Raw genomic sequence first — 23,608 nt, 5'->3', positions numbered from 1 at the left:
TCTGTTTATTGGAAACTCATCTAGTACAGCACTTCATTCCATTTGGTGTCTGCTATTGTGTAGCGTCTCAGACAATAAAGACAGTCTGCTTCACTGGAGTGGGATTGTGATCTGGTGGTTCAGGTAAACTGGCTTTAGTTTAGCAGGAAGTTTCTGAAAGCTGGTTTTGGTTTCTCTAAATTTTAAGCAAGTAATGCATGGACCTTCTAGAACTCAATGGTGGGTTACTTTGTCATTGTTTCTCAGAATCCTAATTAAACTATGACGAGTTCAAGGAGATCTGATTGACTAGCCATTGTGTAAACTACATCTCTGTATTCCAAACTGGGCTCCAAGCAATTCCCAAATCCCTGTTTTTACTAATTGACAACAGCAATATTATTATTGGTCTCCATTTCCTGTGTTGACTTTCCTTTGGTGTGTTTGTTTTTCATGAAGATATAAATACAATAGAATTAAAAGTGGTCTCATCTGCTATCAGACATTGTGACCCACTGCACAGGAAGTGTTTAGGTACCGGTACCAGGAAGTATATTACAACACAATTGTCCATTTTTTACTGCCGTGGCTCGTGTTTGGGGGGGGGTAATACTTTTTTAAGTTTGTGTTTGGGGTGTAAAATAACCCACTTTTCGAAACATCTATCTATCTTTTAATTGTAGTAACTATGAACATACAATTCCATTACACAAAAAATGTAATAATGAAATTCACAAAATCAATTAAACTTGTATATGTTTTTTTATTTTTTTTCATAAAAAGGATAACCATATAAAAAAAAAACAGCTCTAGTAATATAGTCTATACACACTAAAATAATACAGGGACACTTTTTTTTTTTTTTGAAATGATGCAAAATATATATATATATATATTTTCTTTTACAAATGTTTGACATGAATACGCAGCTTGCAGCTTGAAAAAAGAAATGTGTGACATTGACTCTGAAAAGCCTTGGTTGGCTTGGTTGGATGATGGGATACTGCATTCTGTAGCAGCTGATTATTCAGGCAGTGGTTCTGCAGCAGAAGCTTTTACAGTTATAGAATTATATGCAAAATGAATATCAAACTGCTGGAGGAAAAATAATGATGTGAATATAGCTTTGCAAATTGGAATATCAACAACATTCAGCAATACAGGTCTGTGGTCTGATACATACAGAGGTTTATAAAGTAAGTCGGACATGTCCTTTATAAAAGTTTACCATGGTAGATGTGCACGTTCATTTTCCAATGCTTTTCCTCCCATTGTTATACTATGCATTTACCATAGCGTTTATGAATATGGTTGGCCATGCCTCTGGGATTTACAATGCTTATATATGCATTATTGCACTTTCCTTTGCTTTTACTATGGTATAATTTCATAAGACTTAACAGGTTGTCTCTGTGAAAATGCTGTTTTAAAAGTTTTCCCAATAATGGACCCTTTCCTTGAGAAGAGTGGTAGGCATATTGAGCAGTTTATGCAATATCACATACACATGTTGTATAAAACATACATCACTTTCCACCAAACCAGCAGTGTGATGTGGCCAAGCCTGTACAGTATATTTAAATAGCTGATTCCCCCTTCAACAAGGGGAGTTTATATACATATAGCATGTCACGTTACCATAATTGCTCTTCTGTTAGAAAAATACTTGAAAAAAAAAAAGAAATATGAAAAACATGGAAAAGGTTTACAAAACGATCGACCGAAGAAACGTCCTTGTGCTTCTTTTGGTTCTTTTCGGTAACGGGCTGTTGGTCTGTTGAAATTGCTTCGTCATTCGGGACACCCGCTTTCCGTGGCAGTGCTTCAATTAAAGTCAGAGTTTTAAGGCAGCGTGGAACCTTATAAAGTTTCTGCGCAGTTGAGTGAAAGTGTTGAGGGAGTTGGAGTTCATCACGAGGGGCCATGCGTGCGGCTCCTCAGTTATAATTCCCTGAGCGTGATGTGAAACCCTCCCATGACTTCCGTGATTTCCATGAGGAACGCGGAGTGGTTGCTGTAATGCTGTATGATGTTGTCGTCCATGTTCACAAAGATCCTGAGGAAAGAGAGAGAGAAAGAAAAAATGAATAAGTTCCTCATAAATCACACTGGTAAATCCGTGCATACTACTCCACACCCGCCACCCCCCCAGCAACCTGAATGTACACAAACTGCTGTTTTCATACCTGCGAGAAGCCCTGCCTAGGTGCTTTGCTCAGGGGCATTGACTAATTGTAAAGGTGGAGATAAAGTGTTATACAACTGGAAAATTTCCAACATCTAGTCCCTTAAACACACACACAAAAACCGCACACACACACACACACACACACACACACACACCATGGTGCCCAGGCAACGTCAATAACTAAAAGGAGTTATTTGGGTAAATATGAGGGCGTGAATCTAATGAAAAATGATACACCGGTAGTATCATTACACACGCCTCTATTGCACCATGGTTATGTTTTCGATTGGATTCATCTCTAAAGCAGTCTCCCTTGACACTAGCAACAGCCATGTCATCAATCAGCTGTCAATACTGACTGTTTGAGAACAATTGTGCTGAACCTGTGTCAGTTAAAACCCTCACGGTCATTTCACTTCAACTGGATTCATACCCAGGCCTCCAGAGGTGAGGCATTAACCACTGCTCCTCCTAGCCCTCTGCGTTTTTTCTCAAAGAACGACACACTAATTAAAGGGAACGCACACACAAGGAGTCAAGTGGGTTGCTGGTAAATACATTAAAGCCAAGCCTGACAGACACGGCAGCCTTTAGCACACAAGAATGGCAGGCGTCCCTCTGTGCGTGACCTGAAGCTATTTCTGTGGTTTTCGCTTCGCTTCACTTCTGCTGAAGAAATAAGAGAGCCAACTCCTTAATAATGCAAGACGTCCACTAAGCCGTTGCACAATCCGATGTTGTCTTATGTGTTTAATCAGATCTTTTAAAGCAAAGCCAGTATCTTAGCAAAACCATGTAACTTCCTGGAGTTCTAGTTCATCAGATTAGCCCTTTTTTTTTTTTTTTTTTTTTACGAGCTGTAATATTACATTCCAAAAAAGATACACCCACCAGATCCTGTGGTTTTAAAAAAAAATGTGCCTACAGTTTCCTCATCAATTATCCATAACATAAACACTCAATCATAAAGTAAAACTAAAAGCATGCAGAGCTCTCAGAGAATTATCAGCCTTAGACTACACTCATCAATAGTAAAAATAAAATGATTGTATATGATCAACAGTTTATCATATTACACCCATATATGTCTACAGGAGGAGAGGAAAGTGCAGGGCAGTTGTCATGTTCACCATGCAGAGGCAAGCAGGCAGACAGACAGACACACAGACATGATCAGTCCACATTATGAATGAGGACCCTAAACACCTTAGTCAAAGATTTATAAACAAGTGTCATTAATGTTGAAAAAGGCACTGCGGTCATCCAATTTCTACTACACTAAGAAACAGAGTTCCACTCGTAATGGACACTTACGGAAAAGGAAAATAAAGCTGTGACTGCTAATGTCTGGATAACATGAATTTATTGGTTTGCCTTTCACAAAACATTTTTTTTAATTAAATATCATGTTAAATCAGCACATATTTAACTATACCTTGAAAATGTAACTTACCCTCTTTTACAATTCTTGTATATTTTCCTAATGGCATCTTCTGGCAGTCCATACTTTTCTGAAATCTAATAAAATGACAATTGTATACATGAAAGAAGGATTATGTGTAGGAATAATACAGAAGTACTACAGTGTTAAAGCAACGTTTTAAGAATTACATATAAATCTCATGGAACATATTTGAGTGTTTTATTATTTTACACAATCACTTACACAAAAAACAACCCCCAAAGTGTTACCTTAACGTTACAGTTTATAAATACCAATTTGTGTTCATAGTCTGTTATATTTAATTCCCAAACACTTGCTTTATTAAGACAGTGAATAATGCTAAATATTTTGGATCGTACTGTAGTAAGTAAATGTGAGGGTTTCTGAGATTCAGCTGTAATATTACTGTAATATATTAAAAAAACATCCTTAATCTAACAAAAATAAGTGAATCAAGCAAAGCAGGAAAGTACTTGCACGAGGTTTAAACTAAAGATGGTATGACTTACCGCTTCCTTTAAACCTTGTAGGTCTGGAGAGTTCAGCATGAGGGCATCAAAGACCTCCTCTGAGTCTGTCCGGACGTACAGCAGAACTAAAACACAAAAACAGACTCCCAGGCGTGAGATGTGTTGTAACACTGTGGCTTTTACTAATTGGGTTTACATTTAATTGGGTTGAGAGTGCGTTCTTTCACCACTCAATGTTATACTCTATGTAAGAGACAAAAGACAAAAACACCATCGATTTTTCAGTATGAAACAAGCCATGCACAGCATTAGAACTGTTAAAGGTGTTCACGTATGCCGCGCTTGTTTTGTTTTTTTTGTGCGTGTACATAAAGTAAAGAGATTCCCTTTAAAAAATGAAATAATAAAAGATCCGAAAAAATAATTTGTATATAAAGGCTAATATGCGACATACCTCTTTGCGGATTTTCTTGCTTTGGCTGTTTAGCAGGAGGACTGAATTGATCTTGGAAAGACAAACTACTCCTTTTCAACATTGCCCTGAAATGAACAAAAAACATGGTCACTTTCAGCACGGAGCAATGTACTGTAATGCTCAATGTGGCATGGAGTTTGCAGTGGCATCAAGGATTGAAAATAGTTTTACAATTAATGCAGTCTTATCCATGTTGTTCCATAAGAGAACTACATGTTGCTTGAATGTACTGTATTTGATTACAATCACAAAGAATGCTTGATTCCAGGAAATGTGTAACACCATGACAATGTAATGATATACACACACACTTACTGTATATATAAGAGAAGGATTCGCTGCAGTGCACATTGCAGTAATATTTATTTAGGAAACTTGTGTAGCTCACAAAGGACTATTATGTTCGAAACATCCTGGTCAGAACATCCAGATGTGATATTTTAATCAGAATGTTTAAAACTAAATGTGGGGCCCTTGTGAGGATTGTGACTGCTAAATATGATGCCAAAAAAGTTTCTTAAAAAGCGTGAGTCTCATTCCAAATGCGTGAGACTTGGCATGTCTGTATACTATATTCTGTATGACAAACATATACCGATCCCATGTGGGTTGAGGAACTCCAGTACAGCTTGAAATAAAAACGTAAACAAGATCAAAGATATTCACCTGTTGTCAGTGTCCTCTGGAACAGCAGGAAGTACCTTTGGAAAAACAAATGATAAAGACGCAATCAGAGACATTCTGTATTCAACAGTATGTGCTATTGCACAATATCCTTTTCTCATTTTCAAAACCATGAAGGTACCATTAATATAAACAGAAACCTGGGGTGGCAAGTCATTTATTGTAATTATCAATACGCAGAGTGAGAAAGCTTCCTGAAGGAGGAATGTCAAAAAAACATTGAACTGCCCCTTTCCATTTCATGGTGTTTTCAATGGTTTTTACTGCTGTTTCTCATATATATATGTGTGTGTGTGTGTGTGTCTGTGTGTGTGTGTGTGCTTTTACTTTGATATAATGTGTTAAGGTGCTTTTATTTTAATTCAGGAGCTGTTCTTCAATTCTAAGTGACTGCCACAGCTATATGTAACGCAGACTAGAGATAAGCACAATTGTCAAGCACCATCTACTGCTCCTTACCTAAAAGGTGAATTCAAGTGAAAGCACTTTGACTAGGACACAATATTTAAGTCACTGCAATAATCCATCAGAATGCAATTTGAAGTTACTTAGTCATAAAAATGTTTTGTTGCATTTGAAGCACACCAAAGAGACTTCAGGGATGCATCAAAGTAAAGGGATAAATTGCAGACTTTCATCTCAACCAGCTAATGCTTTAAGTATTACTTGAAGCTCCAGCAAGGGTAGGACAGGTAGATAGATAACCCTCCTGGAGCCCCCAGCTCTTCTTCCCCACCCGAGCCCAAGGGTCCCCCATCTAATTCCTCTCCAAAGGATTACTGAGCACACTTAGTCTAATCCAGACTTTCTTCCCCTCAACCTGTGGGAAACCTGTAAGCCCAAACATCCCCGTCTGCCTCCACGGGTTTGATCAACAAACTCAAACAACAATTTAAAAAAATGCGTGGACCAGCACAATAGCATTATTCAAAATCCAATCCACTTTGAGATTGCTTGTTCCAAATGATACGCTTATCATAGTAATGTACTATATACAATCATGTATTAGTAAAATATTGTACATACCAGACCACATCTCTGCATATTTGAATAATGGATCTCTGGAATGAAAAGGACTGGTTGTGTGACTAGGTCATCCAGAGGTTTGAAATATGTGTATTCACAACAACTGGGTGAAACCACTGACTGCTTGGAACCTGTTGAAAAAAGATTATTATTATTATTATTATTATTATTATTATTATTATTATTATTATTATTATTATTATTATTATTATTATTATTATTTTCATAAATCCACATGACTTATACTGAGTGCTTCAATTACTTTAGTCTGCAAGCTCTGTACAGGGACCCATATTATTACGATTATTAAATCTAGCGTATAAAATGTAGTATATTAAACCATTGTAAAAGACACAAGCATCTTCCAAGCTGGGATGCAATCAAAGTGTTGGGTGTTTCCCTGAGGTAGGTGCAGACAGATGGGTTTTTAGCACGCACAACCAGCTGTAATTATTCCAGTCACATCTATCTTAGTGATGGATTGTGTAGGCGGTTAAACTATCCTTAACCAGGCATCCCTGTTCCTTACCACTGTTCTCTGAGCCTTTTCCTTTCGTTTTTGATTGTTTGCGCTCCTCGTCTCTCATCTTCCTCTCCGCCCCCTGTGAGAATAATTTACAAAAAAAGTTATTAAAATGGTCAAACATCAAGTAAGATCTTCCCTTTTGATCACTGATCACTATCCACTTGTTGTTCCTCCAAGACAACGAGGAACTCAACCTTTTAAGATTTGCATAAAAATCGCTTGCCTTCTCTCAGGCTAGAGCTGAAGGGGGTTAAGGTTTGTTTCTCAGATCATAACTCGAGGCTCATTCCAGAACTACAGGTTAAACCCTCCCATGCCTCAAGTTAATTGCAGTGTTTCTTGAAGGCAGCTATGATCCAGTAAACCTTTAATTTTTTGGTTTAAACATTTTCCATAAATCATCCTTGTTATATAAACAGAACACTTCATGAACATGGAATAACTACAGTCCTCTTAACAGTCAATGAGTATACTCGATGTACTGAACAGACATGGCCAACCATTGAAATCTCAAAATGCCACATGGCAAAAAAGGGCTGTCACTTAGTCCACACCAGTTTGGCTAGTTTGGAGACTGATTCATTGCAAATGGCCCCTGACTAGGATTTTGAAAAGAGAAAATGGTTTCTAATAGAATTTAAACACTAAAATGGGTTAGTGGCCGATCAGTTTTGCAAGAAAGCAACTGCTGTGTAAAACGTGACATTTGCTCAGATTACACCCGGGAGAAACAAACAAAGGCATAAAATGCTGACAGGTGCTTCACATCTGACTGTGTCAGAAGCCTTCTTCTTATCCTGATCTTCAAAACAAAAGGAGTAAATGCAGGTGTGCTGGTGTGCAGCAGATATAGGGTGGGTCGCAGGTGGGAGTGAAAGGGGTAATTTCACAGGCTCCAGACCTGGGGCAATATTCTAATTGAAAAGAAGCAATATTGTAAATTGCGGTTGAGGTTTAGGTAATTTCATAAAGAACATATTGGTACACATGCTTATTTTTGCGAGAGAGGTTGCGACAGGAAATCACATTAGAGTGCCGTTTGCAACATTGTTACGCAATGATATGCAGCTAAGTTTTTACTTGCCCTTACATTTGAATAAAAAAAAAAATGTCCTACCCTGTTGGAACCCTAGCAGAACCATTACCAGACCACTAGCATGGTAACTCAATGGGTTTGGGACAAATGTTACAGTTCTTCTGATATGGTAGCAAACCGTTACTAATATGCTGCTGCTTCAATGGATTCAACTAGTATTGGATCAGGAATGCCTATACAGAAAGTGTAACGATTAATTGAAAGCTTGTCAGCAGGACAAATGTAACCACTTTTCTCGTCTCAGGTGTCTTGGTAGAAGCTTGTCTAACAGGTAGGTACAGTGACAGTGTCTGGCAACTACTTCAGGGTTGTTTGGACGGAAACCTCAATAAGCTATAATGAAAATATAAGTTTGCAGAATCCATAGCGATTTAAGCAATTCATCAGACATAGCGTGGCGGCAATCATTATTCAAGGACAAGGTAATGAGGCCTTAGGATTTTGTATCTCCCCGAGCTTTAGCTGGTAAGTGCATGGACAGAGGGCTTCATTCTTTAGTACTGATAATCCACCTGCTTTTCATCAGGATACATTCCTCCATGCAATTTGTTTTGGAAAAACCTGTTTTTCCTGGGTTCCTTAAGGCTTTCTGTCCCTGCTTATTGTACTGTATCAAAATAGATAATTGTCAAGGCGACAGGTTGGCTTGTTGCTTTTAAAGACAGCAGACAGGTGAATAAGTCTGTCAAACAAAAGAAGCAGGAGTCTCAGCCCGGGGGCCTTTCATATCAGCAATCAGGGCGCCCTTCCCTTCTTTTAAGCCTCATGCAGAAGTCGGACTATTGTTTGATCACTGAGAATCCACAGAGCAGGTATTGCAAAAGCAGGGGCAGTGTGAACTTCTCCACGTTGCCCAGCGTACAAGTCCACCTTGAATGGACGAGGGAGAGCTTAAATGCATCCAAGTGGGTTTTTAAATTATAGGTGTTGCAACTACTAAAGCTGTCTCTAACTGTTGTGAACATCTACCAAAATACCTTTGACATTATGTAAGTGGAACGATTTATCTACACCTCAGAAAAAAAAGAAAAAAGAAAAAGGAAAAACCCTATCCTTTGTACAAAACCTTACCGTAACATTGCTAATTTTGGATTGACGTACACTGCTTTTAACCAGTCTGAATGTCTTTAAAGCAATGCTTGAAACTAAGCTCTCCGGTTTTTTGAACAATCTGTTAACCATTTATTTCACGGTATATGCCAAGTGACAAGCGAAATTGATGTGAAAAATGTTAGCTTAAGGAAACTAAACAGACATGTACATTTAGTCCTACAAACAGGTTAATTAACCACAAACTTCTTTCCATACAAACACCTGCTTCTGTGCTCAATGCCTTACGTATGCACTTGTGAAATACAGAGCACCTGTAATTGTGGGACAGGTTAAGTTAAGTTGTCCACCTACATTTTTGAGTGCTATAAATTGTAAAACAAAAAATAAGATGGATAATTATTACTCAACCCCTGCTAAAGTTAAAACTAACAAGGCAATCAAAAACTTTTTTTTTTTTAATTTTAGGAAGCTTTTGTTTTTACTCTGAACTTTTTTGTAATTCTTTCTAAAGTTGTTACAGCAACATGTGTGTTTCCCCTTATTGGTAAAAATCATATAATATATAATATTTTCATGAAATGTGTACACTTAGGTCTAATCATCTGCAGGTATAACGTAGCACGACCAATAAGGAAATTAAGCACAAAAGTATTTTTTCTTTTACGGTGTAATATAAACATATATATTATACATTTGTGTATTTCTGTTTTCAGGCTGGTATCAAAAGCTATGACACTTTTGCAGAATATTCTCTATTTATATGTTTTGGTCAAAGCTTTGTTATGTAATGAGACACGTTTGTTTTAAACTGCAAATGCCAGAGTCGTATGGGTTAAGGAATTACTGAGTGCAGGTAGAGATTGTATCCCACCAATCTGCAGCTCTTATCTACCTGCAGCTAGGCCCGCAGGTCTGTTCAGTGAGATCATCTCCTGTCAGTAAAAAAAACAAAAACACCTGAACTGATTTAATCAGCCAGCTTTTTTCCTTTTCGACTCTGAGAGTCAGACTGAAACCAAGGTAGGTGTAGCAACACCTGCTGTAGGCTCACATACTGGGTGCCGTGGAAATCTTTCAGTTGGAGCATGACGTTAGGGGCTAGGGTTACACAGCCATGGGCTTCGCAGTAAAGCCCCCTTGTTTATGAATCGCTTTCCAAGCATCAGGGATTTTTCTCTTGATACAAACTGGTCCCATTTAAAACCACTGTAATGAAAGCGTTCTGTAATGTTATTACCCTGAGCAAAACTATACAAGTTAGGTGACTAAGGCTGTGCACAATGAATACACTTTAAAGTTGGTGGTTGGTTTTCAACTCACACATGTTTGGTTAAATTTTGAGTTTTCTGAAACCCTGTGTAAGTCACTAAAATGGGTAAATCCCATAATATTTCATCAGAGCTAGTTTGTGATAAGTCTTTTTTTTTAACATTTAACATTTTTATAGCACAGATATGGCCAAATGTTTGCATCACCTAGAATTTTAGGATTGAGACATAATTAAAAAAAGAAAACTATATACATATAATTTAGATATTTTATTTTACATAATGCAATTAAAGAAACTACTAAATAATATTGCAAAAGTCTACCGGAAGCCATAACAGTAGTATAGTATTATACGTAGATTTCTAAATGTCACATTTTTCAATAGTTTTTTGTTAAGTATATGGAAAACTACAAAGCGGTATGTAATTCAATATGTTAACGTAACATTATTCAGCAGGTTTCATTCGACTTTATGAAGCAAAGTTAGTTCATTCTATAGGGTGATGCAAAACCTTTGGCTCATAGCTGTGATTGCAACAAGACCTTGCTTGCTTTGACAGGCATACCTTATACCCACATGGTTTCCCGGCAGGACTTAGATAACTGAAGATGACATGTACTTAAACTGCTGCGGTTTTAATTCAGAGACCCATTTGTAGATGAAGAAAAGAAAAATGGATTGAGATAATAATAATGACCTTGTCGCAGAAGATTTTCATCTGACAGGCCGCTCTGTGAATGAGCCTGTTTGTTCCAGTGCCGCAGTCGTAGGTGTCTATCTGGAGGTTTAAGGGCATTCCCTTCACCCCCTTCTGTGAGGAGAAGTCTGTGCTGAGGCAGTTGATCCCAATGTAAACCTGCAAACAGATGAACAGCTTTAAAAACCTGCACTGATAAACAATCCAATGCAACCAACAAATTTCCACGCAGGGATAAATGCAGCAAAATTGTTTTTTGTGGCTAAAAAGTGCATTTGCGTCCCCTTTTCTGCCAAAATGTAGAAGCTAAGGGATAAAGCTGAGGGATAAACAAACACAGTGGGCATACACACTTGGGAGCAGTATGGCCCTTGATAGCACAGAAAACAAAATACATGGGGTATTAAAAGCAACAAACACCCAGCCTTTTGGGAATCAACATCGTTGCCATTTTGCATCTCCTTTGCATTACAAGAAGCAATTTGCAGTAATAAAAATATTGCAGACTGGGTGCAGCAAAAACAGTAAGCCCCAATATGGCACCAAGACAATGGACGCTGCTAGTTGAGACAGAAAACACCATTGTAGGGGAGTGAGTGGGGCCCTGGCGCAGCATTATCATGGTATTGGTGCTCCTGTGGCAATCATTACAGAACAATGGGACAGTACTCATCACCCGCTAATGAGTCTCCAGCCATCACTGACCAGGCTGATTGTTTCAAAGCTTTTCCTCTTGTTTTGCCTGGATACCTCATTAAGGACAATACAGGCCTTGGTTCCTAGGTGACAAGTGTCATATTTCATTGAGAAGGTACAGTACCATTCACCAGAAATTGTGGTCAATAAAAATAAAAAAAAGTATAGTTTTGACTTGGATGTCCTATTTTTTATGCTATTTTATATTATCCTAGCCTACCTTGCTGTTCAGGTACAAATTGTTAATTTTAAATTTAAAGCACTTTTGCCACGTACCTTATATCTGCTCTTCGTAAATCTGCTTACTAAACTGACACTTAAATACCACTGTGTAGAATTCCTGTCAGAACAATTGTAGACTATACTATTTAACTAAATGTGATTTGGGAATTCCACATAAATGTATAATTCCTATACAAATATGCCAGTAGGTCACCAGGAAAAAATATATATATATATATATATATATATATATATATATATATATATATATATATATATTTTTATGATGTGGAAAGTAATTTATCTTCACCTAAACCGAAAGTAAAATCCCCTCAAGACACTCATTACAATGTACACCATGACATTTTACCCCCAGAAAGTCTAGCAGCCTGTTGTGTGACACTAACGGACAGCCTGGATCTCTCACATTGTAACCCTGCAGTTTGCCTATGTCAGTGAAGGGGAAGGTGCACACAAAAGCCACCAAACTCAATTGCACCCATCAAGCTGTCACGCTGTTTTAGCATTTCACTCTTGTATCCTGTCAGATATTCTAAAAGTGATGTATTGTCTTTCAGAAAAAAACTGAACCACCACCAAAATAGTTGAATTTGAGCCAATTCGTTGGTGCACAGCTTTTCCTATAACAGCCTCCGTGAGCAGCTGCTTATATATAGAAGTCTTTTTTTCCGCCTCCTCTCAGTTTCACTGTCCCACCCCAGAAAGGCCCAAAGGCAGATCAGTTTGGATGTTGGGTGTTCAAAGTGTGTATTTTGCTGACAATTGCCTGAGGGTGTTGCATGCATGGCATTTTTCAATCCGACTGACAAATTCAACTGTAAAATATTGATTAGCATTATGTTTTAAACTTAAATTCACCATGTCTGCTGCTCTAAAAGGGACAAGCCGCAGCAGGACATACAGGGTAAAACCAGTTTTGAAATCTGCTGTTTTCCAATCGATTATGGTCAATGTGGTGAGTGGATTCTGAGTAAAAGTACTCCTATTTAAAAATTAAAAATCAGCTTTGATTCTGCATTTCAACCTAGCTGGGACAATAAAATAAACGTTGATATACTTATATATACATATATATAGACATACCTTTGCTTCGTCGTTGGTTTTCCAGATGAATGATAGAGCATTGAATGCCACCTCTTCAATGTTACTAACTGTACTGAACGCTTCTTTGTAATCCGCTGAAAGAGAAAGCATCCCATTGGGTTATTCGGATCCTGAGAAACTCAAATTGCTGCTTTACTAACCTTTCCGTGTTTCTGAATGTGTACAATGGGGCTTAACCGGAGAGCTGTTTAAGCAAATATACCTGCACTTTTCCTGGTCTATACATGACTTTCAAAGCACTGATGGCACCACCTTATACGGGAGTTGACCATCCAGTTGGATTCTTAGTGTAAAATAACAGAAACGTACTAAGTGAAAAACTAATTAAAACACACACACGGTAATAAATAACCCCATCCCAGATCAGAGCCATGTCTTCTCTGGGATGTAATTTGAATGCCGGCAGTGCTATCCCTATAAAGGATGCTACATACCTATGTCTATCACCCTTTGCTTGGCGGTGGGCTGTCGTGAGTGCCAGTGATTCCAGCACTTGAGTTGAGTTTCCGCGTTCTTCTCATTTTCAAACACTGCCATGACAACAGTCTGTGAAGCAAATGCGTTCAGTGTTAATTGTCTGCCTTTCGTTGAAAACTTCAAAAATCAAGGAAAACAAGTTTATTGTGGAAATGCAGATAATGTCGCAAGAATGCATATCACGGCAAACTAAATTCCCCCAAAATATACTGTATATGTTTTTTTTTTTTTTTTTATCAGCTTAAAAACTTAGTGCCAGCTTTCATTTGCAATCCAAGATGAGTACCGCACCTCTTCATTGTTGTAAATAAATATGCTGATTACTCATAAAGACATTAAAGCAACGCAATGGGTACATGATGGTGACTAAGCCACCACTACCTTTTGGTTTTAGTCTGAGTTCATCTTGAACTGAAGAAAGAAATGTATTTCTCCACCCGAAGCTTCATAATCAAACTTAATACATCTCTTCTATTTCCAGAACTTTCTTTAAGGTCATATACAAGGTGTTCCCAATGTAAACAATGGAAAGCTTCCTATCCTTGCATTAAAAGTAACTGCCCAAATATTGTGTATTATATACAGTCTGGGTTAGAGCATGTAGTTGAGGGGTTTGGGTGAGAGTTTTTACATTGTCTCAATAATAAGTACTGGTCAATCACTACCTGTACCAGTCATGTTTAAACAGTAACTGTTTTTAATGGCAGATTTGACCTATAATCCTTCACCCAATACATCAGACATGCTGCTTCCCTGCTCATGTGAACAGCACGGAATCTTGGCATGTAGGTTTACTGCACTATACCATGAAATAACTATGGTAAAGTATACTTTGGTGTAACATATATATGTGGAAGCCTGTTTCAGTGTAGGTTGTTAAAAGCATGAGAAACTTACCTTGACTTTAGTGGAAGACAGGTTCAGACATTTATCTGCCCCAGTCGCTCTCAGAGTGATAGGGTAGAACTGTCCCTTGTTGAGATAGGCCATGGGAACATCACCAGATTTGCCCAGTAACGTTTTGGGAGAGCCCAGCAAGTATTCAAAGTCACTGCTAAAACAAATAGAAATGAATGTTGTTAGAAACAGGCACGCTGCTGTGGATTTCTGTACTGTGGGGTTGTGGACCTTATAGCCCCAATCTAAATATGCTTGTGATCAGAAATAGTTCCTGTTCTTTTCAATTCTGAGGTGAAGGATCAGCATAGTGTCTTTTATAGGGCAATAAAGGACTGATTATACAATATTACATATCACAACACATTTTCAGTATCTTAAATGTGGGGCCTGTACAGTATGTTCAGACATATAAGTGTGAAAGATAAAGACGGGATGAATGCCTTACCTGCCAGCAGTGGCTTGGGTGTATGGTTCAGAGTAAACTGGAGCTGTTGGTTCATGGTACAAATCTTCACAAGGCAGAGGCTGTGTAAAAGAAAGAAAGCACTTACAACAATATCATATTTGTGTTTAGTTCCTTTGGGAATTGTGCGATTTTGATTTTATGAAATGAACTTTCCTACATTTAAAAAATTTAGGAATTTCTGCAATACAGTGTTGGCATAAATCTCATCGTTCATCAGCCAGCAGCTGGAGTCTTTTTGGCAGATGATTGCTAAAACAAAACTCAAAGCCTTGAAATGTTTGTTTGTGTTTCCACAACATGATGAACTTGTAGTATAGGATGCTCTGTTCCTCTCCCTATGTGAGTACCGATCTCAATTACAACATACATGGCTGGTTTCACCCACCTACACAGACTCATCTACAGTGAAAATAGTCACCTCAATTTCTGTTTCTTTAAACGTGCTCTCCGCTGTCCATTTCTGTTGTGGAGGTAGTATTATTGAGTCAAAGATGGAGCTCAGTATATTCTTGTCATAGACCTCCGATGTTGGTCCCATGAAGTCATCGTGATGGGGGTCCTGTTTACTGGCAGAGAGCGGCTGGTTCCTTTTGTTGTGGTCCAAAACCTCTGGAGACGCGGAAATGTTTTCGGCTAGAAATTTCATTAAGTGAGGGGAGCTCTCAAGGGTCATCAAATCGGGTGTGTTGCCTCCCATCCTACATAGCAATAGAAAGTATGGTCATGCTTCAGAACTTTAATAAACGCAGTTTTGCGTGACACTGGAGAAGACAGTTTTATAAAAAAAAAAAAAAAAAAAAAAATGTTTGCCTTTTAGTGTAACTGAAGATTTTATGCGTGTTTTAAGTTATGAATAAACCTAACTTTATTAAATGTTCAAGGCTAGATTGTCTTTTGAAACACAAGAATAAACTCCAATAATCTACAGTTCATGAATTGATTTATGCTTTAAACAAAACAAATAGTTTCTTTCTCAGTAGAGAAAATGACTTCAGTGTCTGCTTGGGTATTGTCTTTTGTCAATATTGCACAAAGGAGATTAGTTGCCATGCAAACCCAGTTTTACTTACATTAAAAATCAATTTTTTTGTTTAGCATTCACCTTGTAAACGTCTGAATGAAAGCAGTGATGGATGAGTCTACATGGGCCTTCTGTGTCGGAGACACAGACACTAAAACAACAGGCTGAGGTTTCCTGTCTCAACGAAGGCTAAGCACACTAGTTGAATAGCTGCTAAAGGGCTATGCCAACCTCTTTATGTTTGCCTTATTTTCTTCTGCTCACACCCTTCTGTGCTGTCTGTTGAAAACTGTCTTGAAACTTTGAGAGCTACATAATGTGCCATTCATAACAAATGAACTGGGGCCTTACCTCTTAATTGACTCGTACATGCCTACTCGGCTGGACAAAGGCATTTTCTGTTCTTTGGGGGCCTTTCAGAAAAAAAGAAATAAATACGTGCAATATTATTTTAACAATTTCTTTAAGCGAACGTTATCTGAAGCTATATATTTAGCATTTCTTAACAATTTCTTCTCAGTTGATGATGAAGTAGAATATTCTAGCGTGATCTCACATAGGTCGCTTGTTGTGATGTGAAAGGCAATACCTTGTAGTGGTCGTAGAGGAAGCTCAGTGCAGCCACGCCATCGTCCTCACTGCTCAGTTTCATTCTGGCTTTGGCTGCAGCAGGCAGTGGGTTCTCAGTGTATGATTTCCAGGCGTCAATTTCATTAGCGTTGTAGGAATACCTCTGGCAGTCATTCTGCAGAACCATCATAGACCTCAAGCTGGGGAAGATGCATGAAGAAATTAACATCACTGGGGACTAATAATAACAGGAAAGAAATTTGAGGCTTTAAACAGATTGCTGTATACAATGTACTCCAACGCAATTGCAAAACATATTTCCTAATTAATAGTCTTTGGGCTAGGTGTGACTACCCAATTAGACTACTCCTGAATAGAAACATGTACTGTGTACCTCAGCACTTGTTGTCTGTCACTGTTGACTACTGATGGGATTAAAAAAGCCATCCTGTTTAATGAGTATAATGTTCGGATAATTACACAGTGACTTGTTTTGTTTTTGTGGTGTGTTGCTGGAAATCAGCTGATGTTTTCTTTCCTTCTACAGGTGAGTTACTTTTATTATTGTCAATTATTATAGGAAAGATATTTTGTTACGCCCTCTCTCTGTGTGACATTTGAATTTTAGATCTCCAAAGAAACAATACACTGTGGAAACAACAACATAACTCCGCACCCACAGATTATTAGATTCATTAAAATTGAAATCAAAGTGTTTCACCTGGCACAAGTACTGCCCACAGTTAGACAATAGAAATATCTCATAATATTTGCCAGCAGACCGGGCGCGCATTGGAGACAGGCGATTATGTGAAGTTTTACGGCATGTGCATGCGTCATCAGAGCAGTCAGGTACTTATTATAGCATGCGTTTTATTAGATAAGGGTTTATTTTATGTTATATAATAATGTATGCCAAACTTATTTATTGCCACAGTAACATGTAGAATTTGGCAGTTTACAAGCAGCAATTTCATACAAATTGCTAAATAAAGTCTATAGTTTAGTTTAGTTTGATTTTGGTTATTCTTCCTCAATATGTATATTACACCACTCCCAAAAGCATGGGATATAAGGGGGGTTATGTTGTTTAAATGATATAGTTATCATTAAGGTTAATTATACAGTAAAACTTTTTAGGTGATCTTCTGGGAGATAATTATGCAGAATTAGCTGCTTGATTTCAGTCAATTGAAAACGCATCTGTTTTTTATTTTCTGTTTTTATCTACAGATCAGGCTACATGACTTCCAGGTTCTGTGAATCAAATCTACATCGCTAAAATATTTGAAGCCTGTCTAATTTGGCAACTTGGTTTGTAACTGCGTTCTAATCAAAGAGTACCCCCTATGATTACAGCATTACACTTTTATGCACCCAAATATTGTAATCTATCTTTTAGAGAAAGGATTCAATTACAGCCCTTGACTCATAAACCAGGCATTGTATTGTAATCCAAGGTTTATTATCAGAACAATTTTTGAGCTGAAAGAAATTTGCTTCTGGCAAAGATGGTTTTGGTTGCAAAACCACAAAATGTAAAAAGGCTTAAATCTGAATAGACGGGGGTAGTGGGTGGTTTTCCGCTGTACTGAGTAAAAACTTAAAAAGCCTATAGGACTTCTTGGCAATACTTGGAAGAAGTGGTTATTCCTAATGGGGTTTTAAAATAATAAATGACTGGTACTTTTTTTAAAAGAAGCACTGCCTGCACCCTATTTACTGTATAAAATCTCCGGGATCTTTTTGTGATAAAAAGAGGTCTGCCTCCTTTGGGTTTTTCCTTAGTTCTTTTGCCATTTTTTAGTTTCCTGGTTAGCGATCCCTCTTCTCAATCTAGATGTTAAATTCTGCTGTGAATGATCTGTCAGTTGTAGGGACTGTCAGTTTTCTTCTCGCAGTCTTTCTGTCTACTGTGTTTGTCTCTTGCCCCCAGGTGAAAGTACTCAGTGAAGATTTTATTTTTCAATATCAGTGGGCTCTCATTGCTGCCGGCTTGTCCCTCTTGCCATTAGTGGAACAAGACACACCCTTGTAAAAGTCTGTGGTTTGACCACCATTTAAGAACGGAGAAGCATAACAATGGCCAACTGTACTAATAACCCACAGGTGAGCCACATGTTTATTTGAAAAACACTTAAGAAAAATAGAGGGAAGGGTTACTAAGCCATTAACACACTTTAGTTCATGCTCAAATAAAGATGCTTTTGAAAGTTAAAAAAAAAGTTTGTGGTTGGCTTCATAAACCATTCCGATGTAATACAGAATAGGGCATGATTCCTTTTATTCATTTAAAATAACTCCTGCAAATTTTGAACTAACAAAAAAAAAATTACATATTATAAGTATTATGATCTGGCTCTTTGAAGCACTCGCATTGCCATATGTAACCACAAGCAGTCCCTTCCCATCAAATATGAATGCAGTTTTTTTTTTTTATCATATGCACCTATTCAACCTGTGGATACACTTCTGTAAAACTTCATATGGAAAGTAGTTTAGTTTGATCAGGATAGGGATTGTTCTTTCTATTATCCACCTGGTACTTGCTCCTGTATTAATGTTATGCTCCCTCTAAAATACGCAGGTCACCATCTCTAAATCATAGGTGTCTAAGACAACGTTGTGACAGGGAAAAAATAATAATATGGGATTGTTTTGGATCACTGACTTAGATTCTTTTTTTTTTCTGGAATCGTTTTATTTGTTTTGAGGTTTTAGCTCACTGGGATAAATCCTGTTGATGGATTGGCACCTGTTACAAAAAATATAACAAACAGACTGGATGTAGTATCGTATAAGAGGCAACAGGACATTTTTGATTTTTTTGTTGTCAGTTATCTTTAGGAAGTATGACAGCTGATGTTAAGGATGATAAAAAAAAAAGGTTTGGTGGCTTCAAATTCTATACAATAAATCAATTCAATTCATTATGTTTCCCCATATTTAAATTCCTTAACACATTACTAAAGATGTTGCACCTGCTGTTTGATGCAACACTTATATTCTGCTTTCTAAACCCATTAGCAAGTAGGCAGACATGTGAATGTGTGTATATTTGAGATCGTTATTTAATGCTCAATTGATAAACCATTACTACGGTCATTAAATAAGCTTAAGAAACTCTCTTTTGATTCTGGATTTAAGTCACATTTCATTTTGAAACAGATAGCAGAAGTCTGATGATGTTACTGCTAAGATGTTGGTGATGTAGGAGTCTGTATTTTACTAAGACTTATACTAAGAAGTTCTGGCATGAACTTGTATAAATTACATTCAAAAAGTATATATAAAATTTGAAAAATACTGCACTACTATTATGACTTCCGGTAGACTTATAGTTTCTTTGATTACCTGATGTTCAATAAAAGATCTAAATTATGTTCATATTATTATTATTATTATTATTTTTTAATTATGTCTCAATCCTAAAATTCTATACCTAGACCATACCTGTATATACACTTATTACAGAACATATACATGACATAACATCTAGGATATTAGGAATTTAAAAACATAAAACAGAAATATAAAACAGGAAATAACTGTAAATATCTAGGAAACACGTTAAACAAACAAACATAAAAAACACAACCATAACAAAAATTTAACTTATTCAGATAAATGTCACACAATAAATATAAATATATATATATATATTGTTCTTAGTAAATACAGAAATTGCTTTGTTACTTACTCCAATTCCTTGGTCATGATTCTCCTGAGTGGCTAGATCCCTTTAAATAATCACTTTGCCTTGCTGCAGAGTGTGTGCGTGTGTGCTTTCAGGAGCGTGAGCAAGACATGTGCTGTGGAGTGTTTGATTTATGCTCAGCTAGGTGTTCAGGTATTTCTGCTGACAGGTAGATTCCCTGCTGCTGTCTCCTGATTGGTTCAGAGTCCTGGACAGGTGCCTGCAGAGAGGTCCATGACCAGACAGGTGCAGCACACCTAATTCCTTCACAGCAGGACTGCCCATCCACAGGGAACAATTGTGGGCTGTGGCCACGAGAATCTGATGATATGATCAGCAAGGAAGATACATTTGAAAGAGTTACATGGAATCAGAAAAGAAAAAAAAAGGTACTGTTACCTTAAGATGCTATCTAGATTTTAGAGTGTATGAGTTTAGGTTAGGGTTAGATCAGAGGGCAAGGTAAGGGTTTAGAGTTATTCAAGATTATGCTTTAGGTCATGGTTTAGAGAAAGGGACTGGTTTCACAATCAGAGCAGCAGCCCCCTTCTAAAAGTTTACCCTGGTATTTTTGCACTTTTCCATGGTTCTACTATGTATAATTTCCCATAGTTTACCATGGTTTGCCATTTTTTAATATACTTTACCATACCTATACTTTGCTATGCTTTTACTATGGGAAACTTTTATAAGGGTGTCCACTGCAGAGAAATGTATTTTAGTGTTAAACCAATAGGAATTCAAGCAGAGAAACATTTCAGCTTGGTGCCTTTATCCGATCTTTGGGGGTCCTAGATTATAAATACACTGTTCCATTAACAGAGTGTATCCTCTTTATCTTCACCATCAGTTTTTTTTTTTAAACACCTCCAGTATGGAGCAATGCTACAAGACTGAAGGAATGGGCTCCAGGGTTCGTGACATATCAGGTTTCTCCTGGAAGCTGTGCTGGAATTACCCTGCCCCCTCTTCCCACACCTGGTTTAGCTGGATTCCCAGAGAACCATGAAAAGTGAAGTGCAGCTTCCAAACAAGGGGGGGCTCCTCCTTCATATTCTTGACTGAGTAAAACTTGCTGGGAGGCAGGAGCTGTCACCCACCACTTAGTTCCCAGACCAGTCCAACGAGGGGGCTTTGGAATAACTGAAGAGTTCCTGAGATTCCCTGAGATGGATCACATAGCACCAGGATCCGGATTTTATCAGAAAAGCAAAGGAGAATTATTTTTTAGATGAGATTTAGTTTCGGCCAGTCAAATGCAAATACGCAGTTACGAAATTGAAACAGAATCTTTACGCACATTTTTAAAAATATATATTGCAGATAAACAGCTTGACAAAACTATGCAAATACATGGTTACAAAACTGAAACAATCACTGTTTGCACTTCAGATTGTAATATTATGTTACAGATCATAAAACATCCCATGCAGAGAATATAGGTGATGAATAAGTGGCTAAAAATATCGGAACTATTGCAATAATTTAACTTGAGAGCTAGTTTAATTAACCTATGTCAGAACTGTATTTATCTGTTTCAAAAATAAAATCTATACAGTATACCGGTATTATAAGAATGATTAGAATAATAGAAAAACTAAACTATTCAACTAGAACTGAGGAAGGAAACCTTTGCCCTTCCATTCCAGGTGTTTGTTCCAACCATGTCCCTAAGTCATTTGAATCAATTAAACCTCTGATCAGGTCCCAAAGCACTTAATCATTTAGTCATACCTATTAAACCCAGAATGGAACAGCAATACGAACCAGAGATGTCTCCCACTGTTTAAGCATGTTATATAATTTATTTAGGAAAAACGATTACAAAATGACTGCAGATGCACTGTGCACAACTTTGCACCATGGAACACTCAAAGTCTTCAAGCAATGCAGAACTTGGCACCCCAGCATTCTACAGAACCAAACATGCCAATTATCAGAGAGAGAATAGCTGCACCTTTAACCACTTCACTTCCAATTATTTTTAACATAGTTGTTGGTCTAGAACCCAGCTGCATAAGCAATACTATTAAAAAATGGTTCATATTAACATTTATAAGAATTGTGCATGGCTCCCAAATAGGATTGCTAACCATTGTGCTAAAATGATGCTGTGCAGTAGTTTACAATGATGCTGTGCAGTAGATACAATAGTTTTAAAAGGAACAGCTGATTAGTGACAGTGGACTTTTTGGAAATAAATGATTTAAAGGAGATGCTTTTAAAAAGAATGTACTGTAACTCTAAACCTGTTTTATTCAGTTCTCAGAATTACATTCCATATTTTTTTTGTGCTTTATGCATTTAGAAAACATGTATGGAAAACTTGCAGGTAAATCCAATAAATCACTATACTCTTTTAATTTCAACCATTTGCTTTCCAGACAGAATTGTATGTTGCATTAAAACGTTTTGAGAAAAAAAAAAACAGCGAAACAAACAAACAAAAAAAACCCTCAGTGTTCAATAAAATGTTTTGAGAATTAGAATTGTAGGTAATCCAATGATAAGTCTTCATAAAAAATTAACTCATTCCAGGGGAAACGTTTAAGTGAGGTTGTGAAATTCACTCTGAATGTTTGAGAAAAAAACAAACAAAAAAACAATTGCAGTATTCACCTAAATGTTTGAAATTGTGAGTAGTCCTGTGATACAAACTTGCTAATGCCATGCATACAATTTTAATGTTTGCATAGCAACCTGGTAAAAACACAGGGAGATGTGTGCATGTTTTCAACCAGTAATGGGAGTTGCCATCGGAAACGACCCACAGGAGCAAGGGCTAAAAGTTCAGCACTGCCACTATTTCACAACACATAATTTGTCACCCTTATATGACTTGAACTGCGAGCCAACTTCATTTCAATAAAAACAGTGCACAACCCATCTAACACTCGTGAGTTATGCCATTCGAAACCCTCTGTCGAATACAGTACATGACATGACAGCTATTATAGTGCATTAATTATTAACTTGAGCAACCACAGGGGAGTGGTCTGAGGCTAGAATCAACACATGACAAAGGACCCATAGACAATTCAACAAGTTGCCTCTGGGTTAATCTGGCTCGGAATCAAGGAATGCTAAAAAAAATCAAGAAATGCAAAAAAAAATCAAGAAATGCTAAAAAAAAAAAAACAGTCTTTGTCTGTGGGACTTTATTTAACTGTTTGTGTTCGCCGCTGTAATAAGACGAGGGAAATGTAATATCACCTGGACCCCAATCCCATGACCAAGCCAGCTTCCTCTTCTACACCCAGGAACTCGAAAGCTGATGTCAGCCAGCTACCGACCTCTAGAGGACAAAGGCCAGCCCTGAAGATGTCCGTCCAAGCTCATTGGCCGCCTGGCCGGCAGGGTCTTCTGTAGAGCAATGAGGAGAAACATTCCCTTCCAGTTTTGCCTCCCTAACCCGCAAGAGCGCCAAGGCCAATGCAACACTCCCTTTAGAATACCCAGCGAAGACAAAGCCAGGACGTGAACCTGCACTCCCCTGGCTGTATGATCCACCCCATAAAATCTAAGG

General features: G+C 37.6%; 1 protein-coding gene across 2 annotated transcripts; it reads right to left on the bottom strand.

The window, feature by feature from the left end:
• Positions 1–874: 874 nt before the first annotated feature.
• On the bottom strand, positions 875–20,238 carry LOC117413869 (grainyhead-like protein 3 homolog). Of its 2 annotated transcripts, none has more exons than XM_034906214.2 (16): positions 20,086–20,238; positions 16,405–16,585; positions 16,167–16,228; positions 15,213–15,492; positions 14,774–14,853; positions 14,326–14,479; positions 13,386–13,497; positions 12,931–13,025; positions 10,909–11,067; positions 6,796–6,868; positions 6,267–6,397; positions 5,223–5,257; positions 4,536–4,621; positions 4,121–4,206; positions 3,621–3,685; positions 875–2,035 (listed from the first exon to the last, which is right to left on the bottom strand). In XM_034906214.2, exons 1-16 carry the CDS (start codon positions 20,100–20,102, stop codon positions 1,921–1,923), a joined length of 1,731 nt encoding a protein of 576 aa, XP_034762105.2. In that variant the 5' UTR covers positions 20,103–20,238; the 3' UTR covers positions 875–1,920. The 2 variants fall into 2 exon arrangements, with proteins under 2 accessions (XP_034762105.2, XP_034762104.2); XM_034906213.2 differs by having other exon boundaries at positions 14,326–14,482; positions 20,086–20,237.
• Between the last annotated feature and the right edge of the window lie 3,370 nt (positions 20,239–23,608).

The sequence above is a fragment of the Acipenser ruthenus genome, chromosome 25 (assembly GCF_902713425.1).
Source record: "Acipenser ruthenus chromosome 25, fAciRut3.2 maternal haplotype, whole genome shotgun sequence".
NCBI classification, from domain to species: domain Eukaryota; kingdom Metazoa; phylum Chordata; class Actinopteri; order Acipenseriformes; family Acipenseridae; genus Acipenser; species Acipenser ruthenus.
This window is presented reverse-complemented; position numbering and strand designations above follow the sequence as displayed.

Bases quoted from the DNA above. Each gene is read 5' to 3' on its own strand.
- LOC117413869 (XM_034906213.2), bottom strand. The intron at 16,229-16,404 runs GTATTGCCTTTC...TTTTTCTGAAAG, and splicing joins TCCTCTACGACCACTACAAG to GCCCCCAAAGAACAGAAAAT. The intron at 15,493-16,166 runs GTAAGGCCCCAG...ATTGCTATGTAG, and splicing joins ATGTACGAGTCAATTAAGAG to GATGGGAGGCAACACACCCG.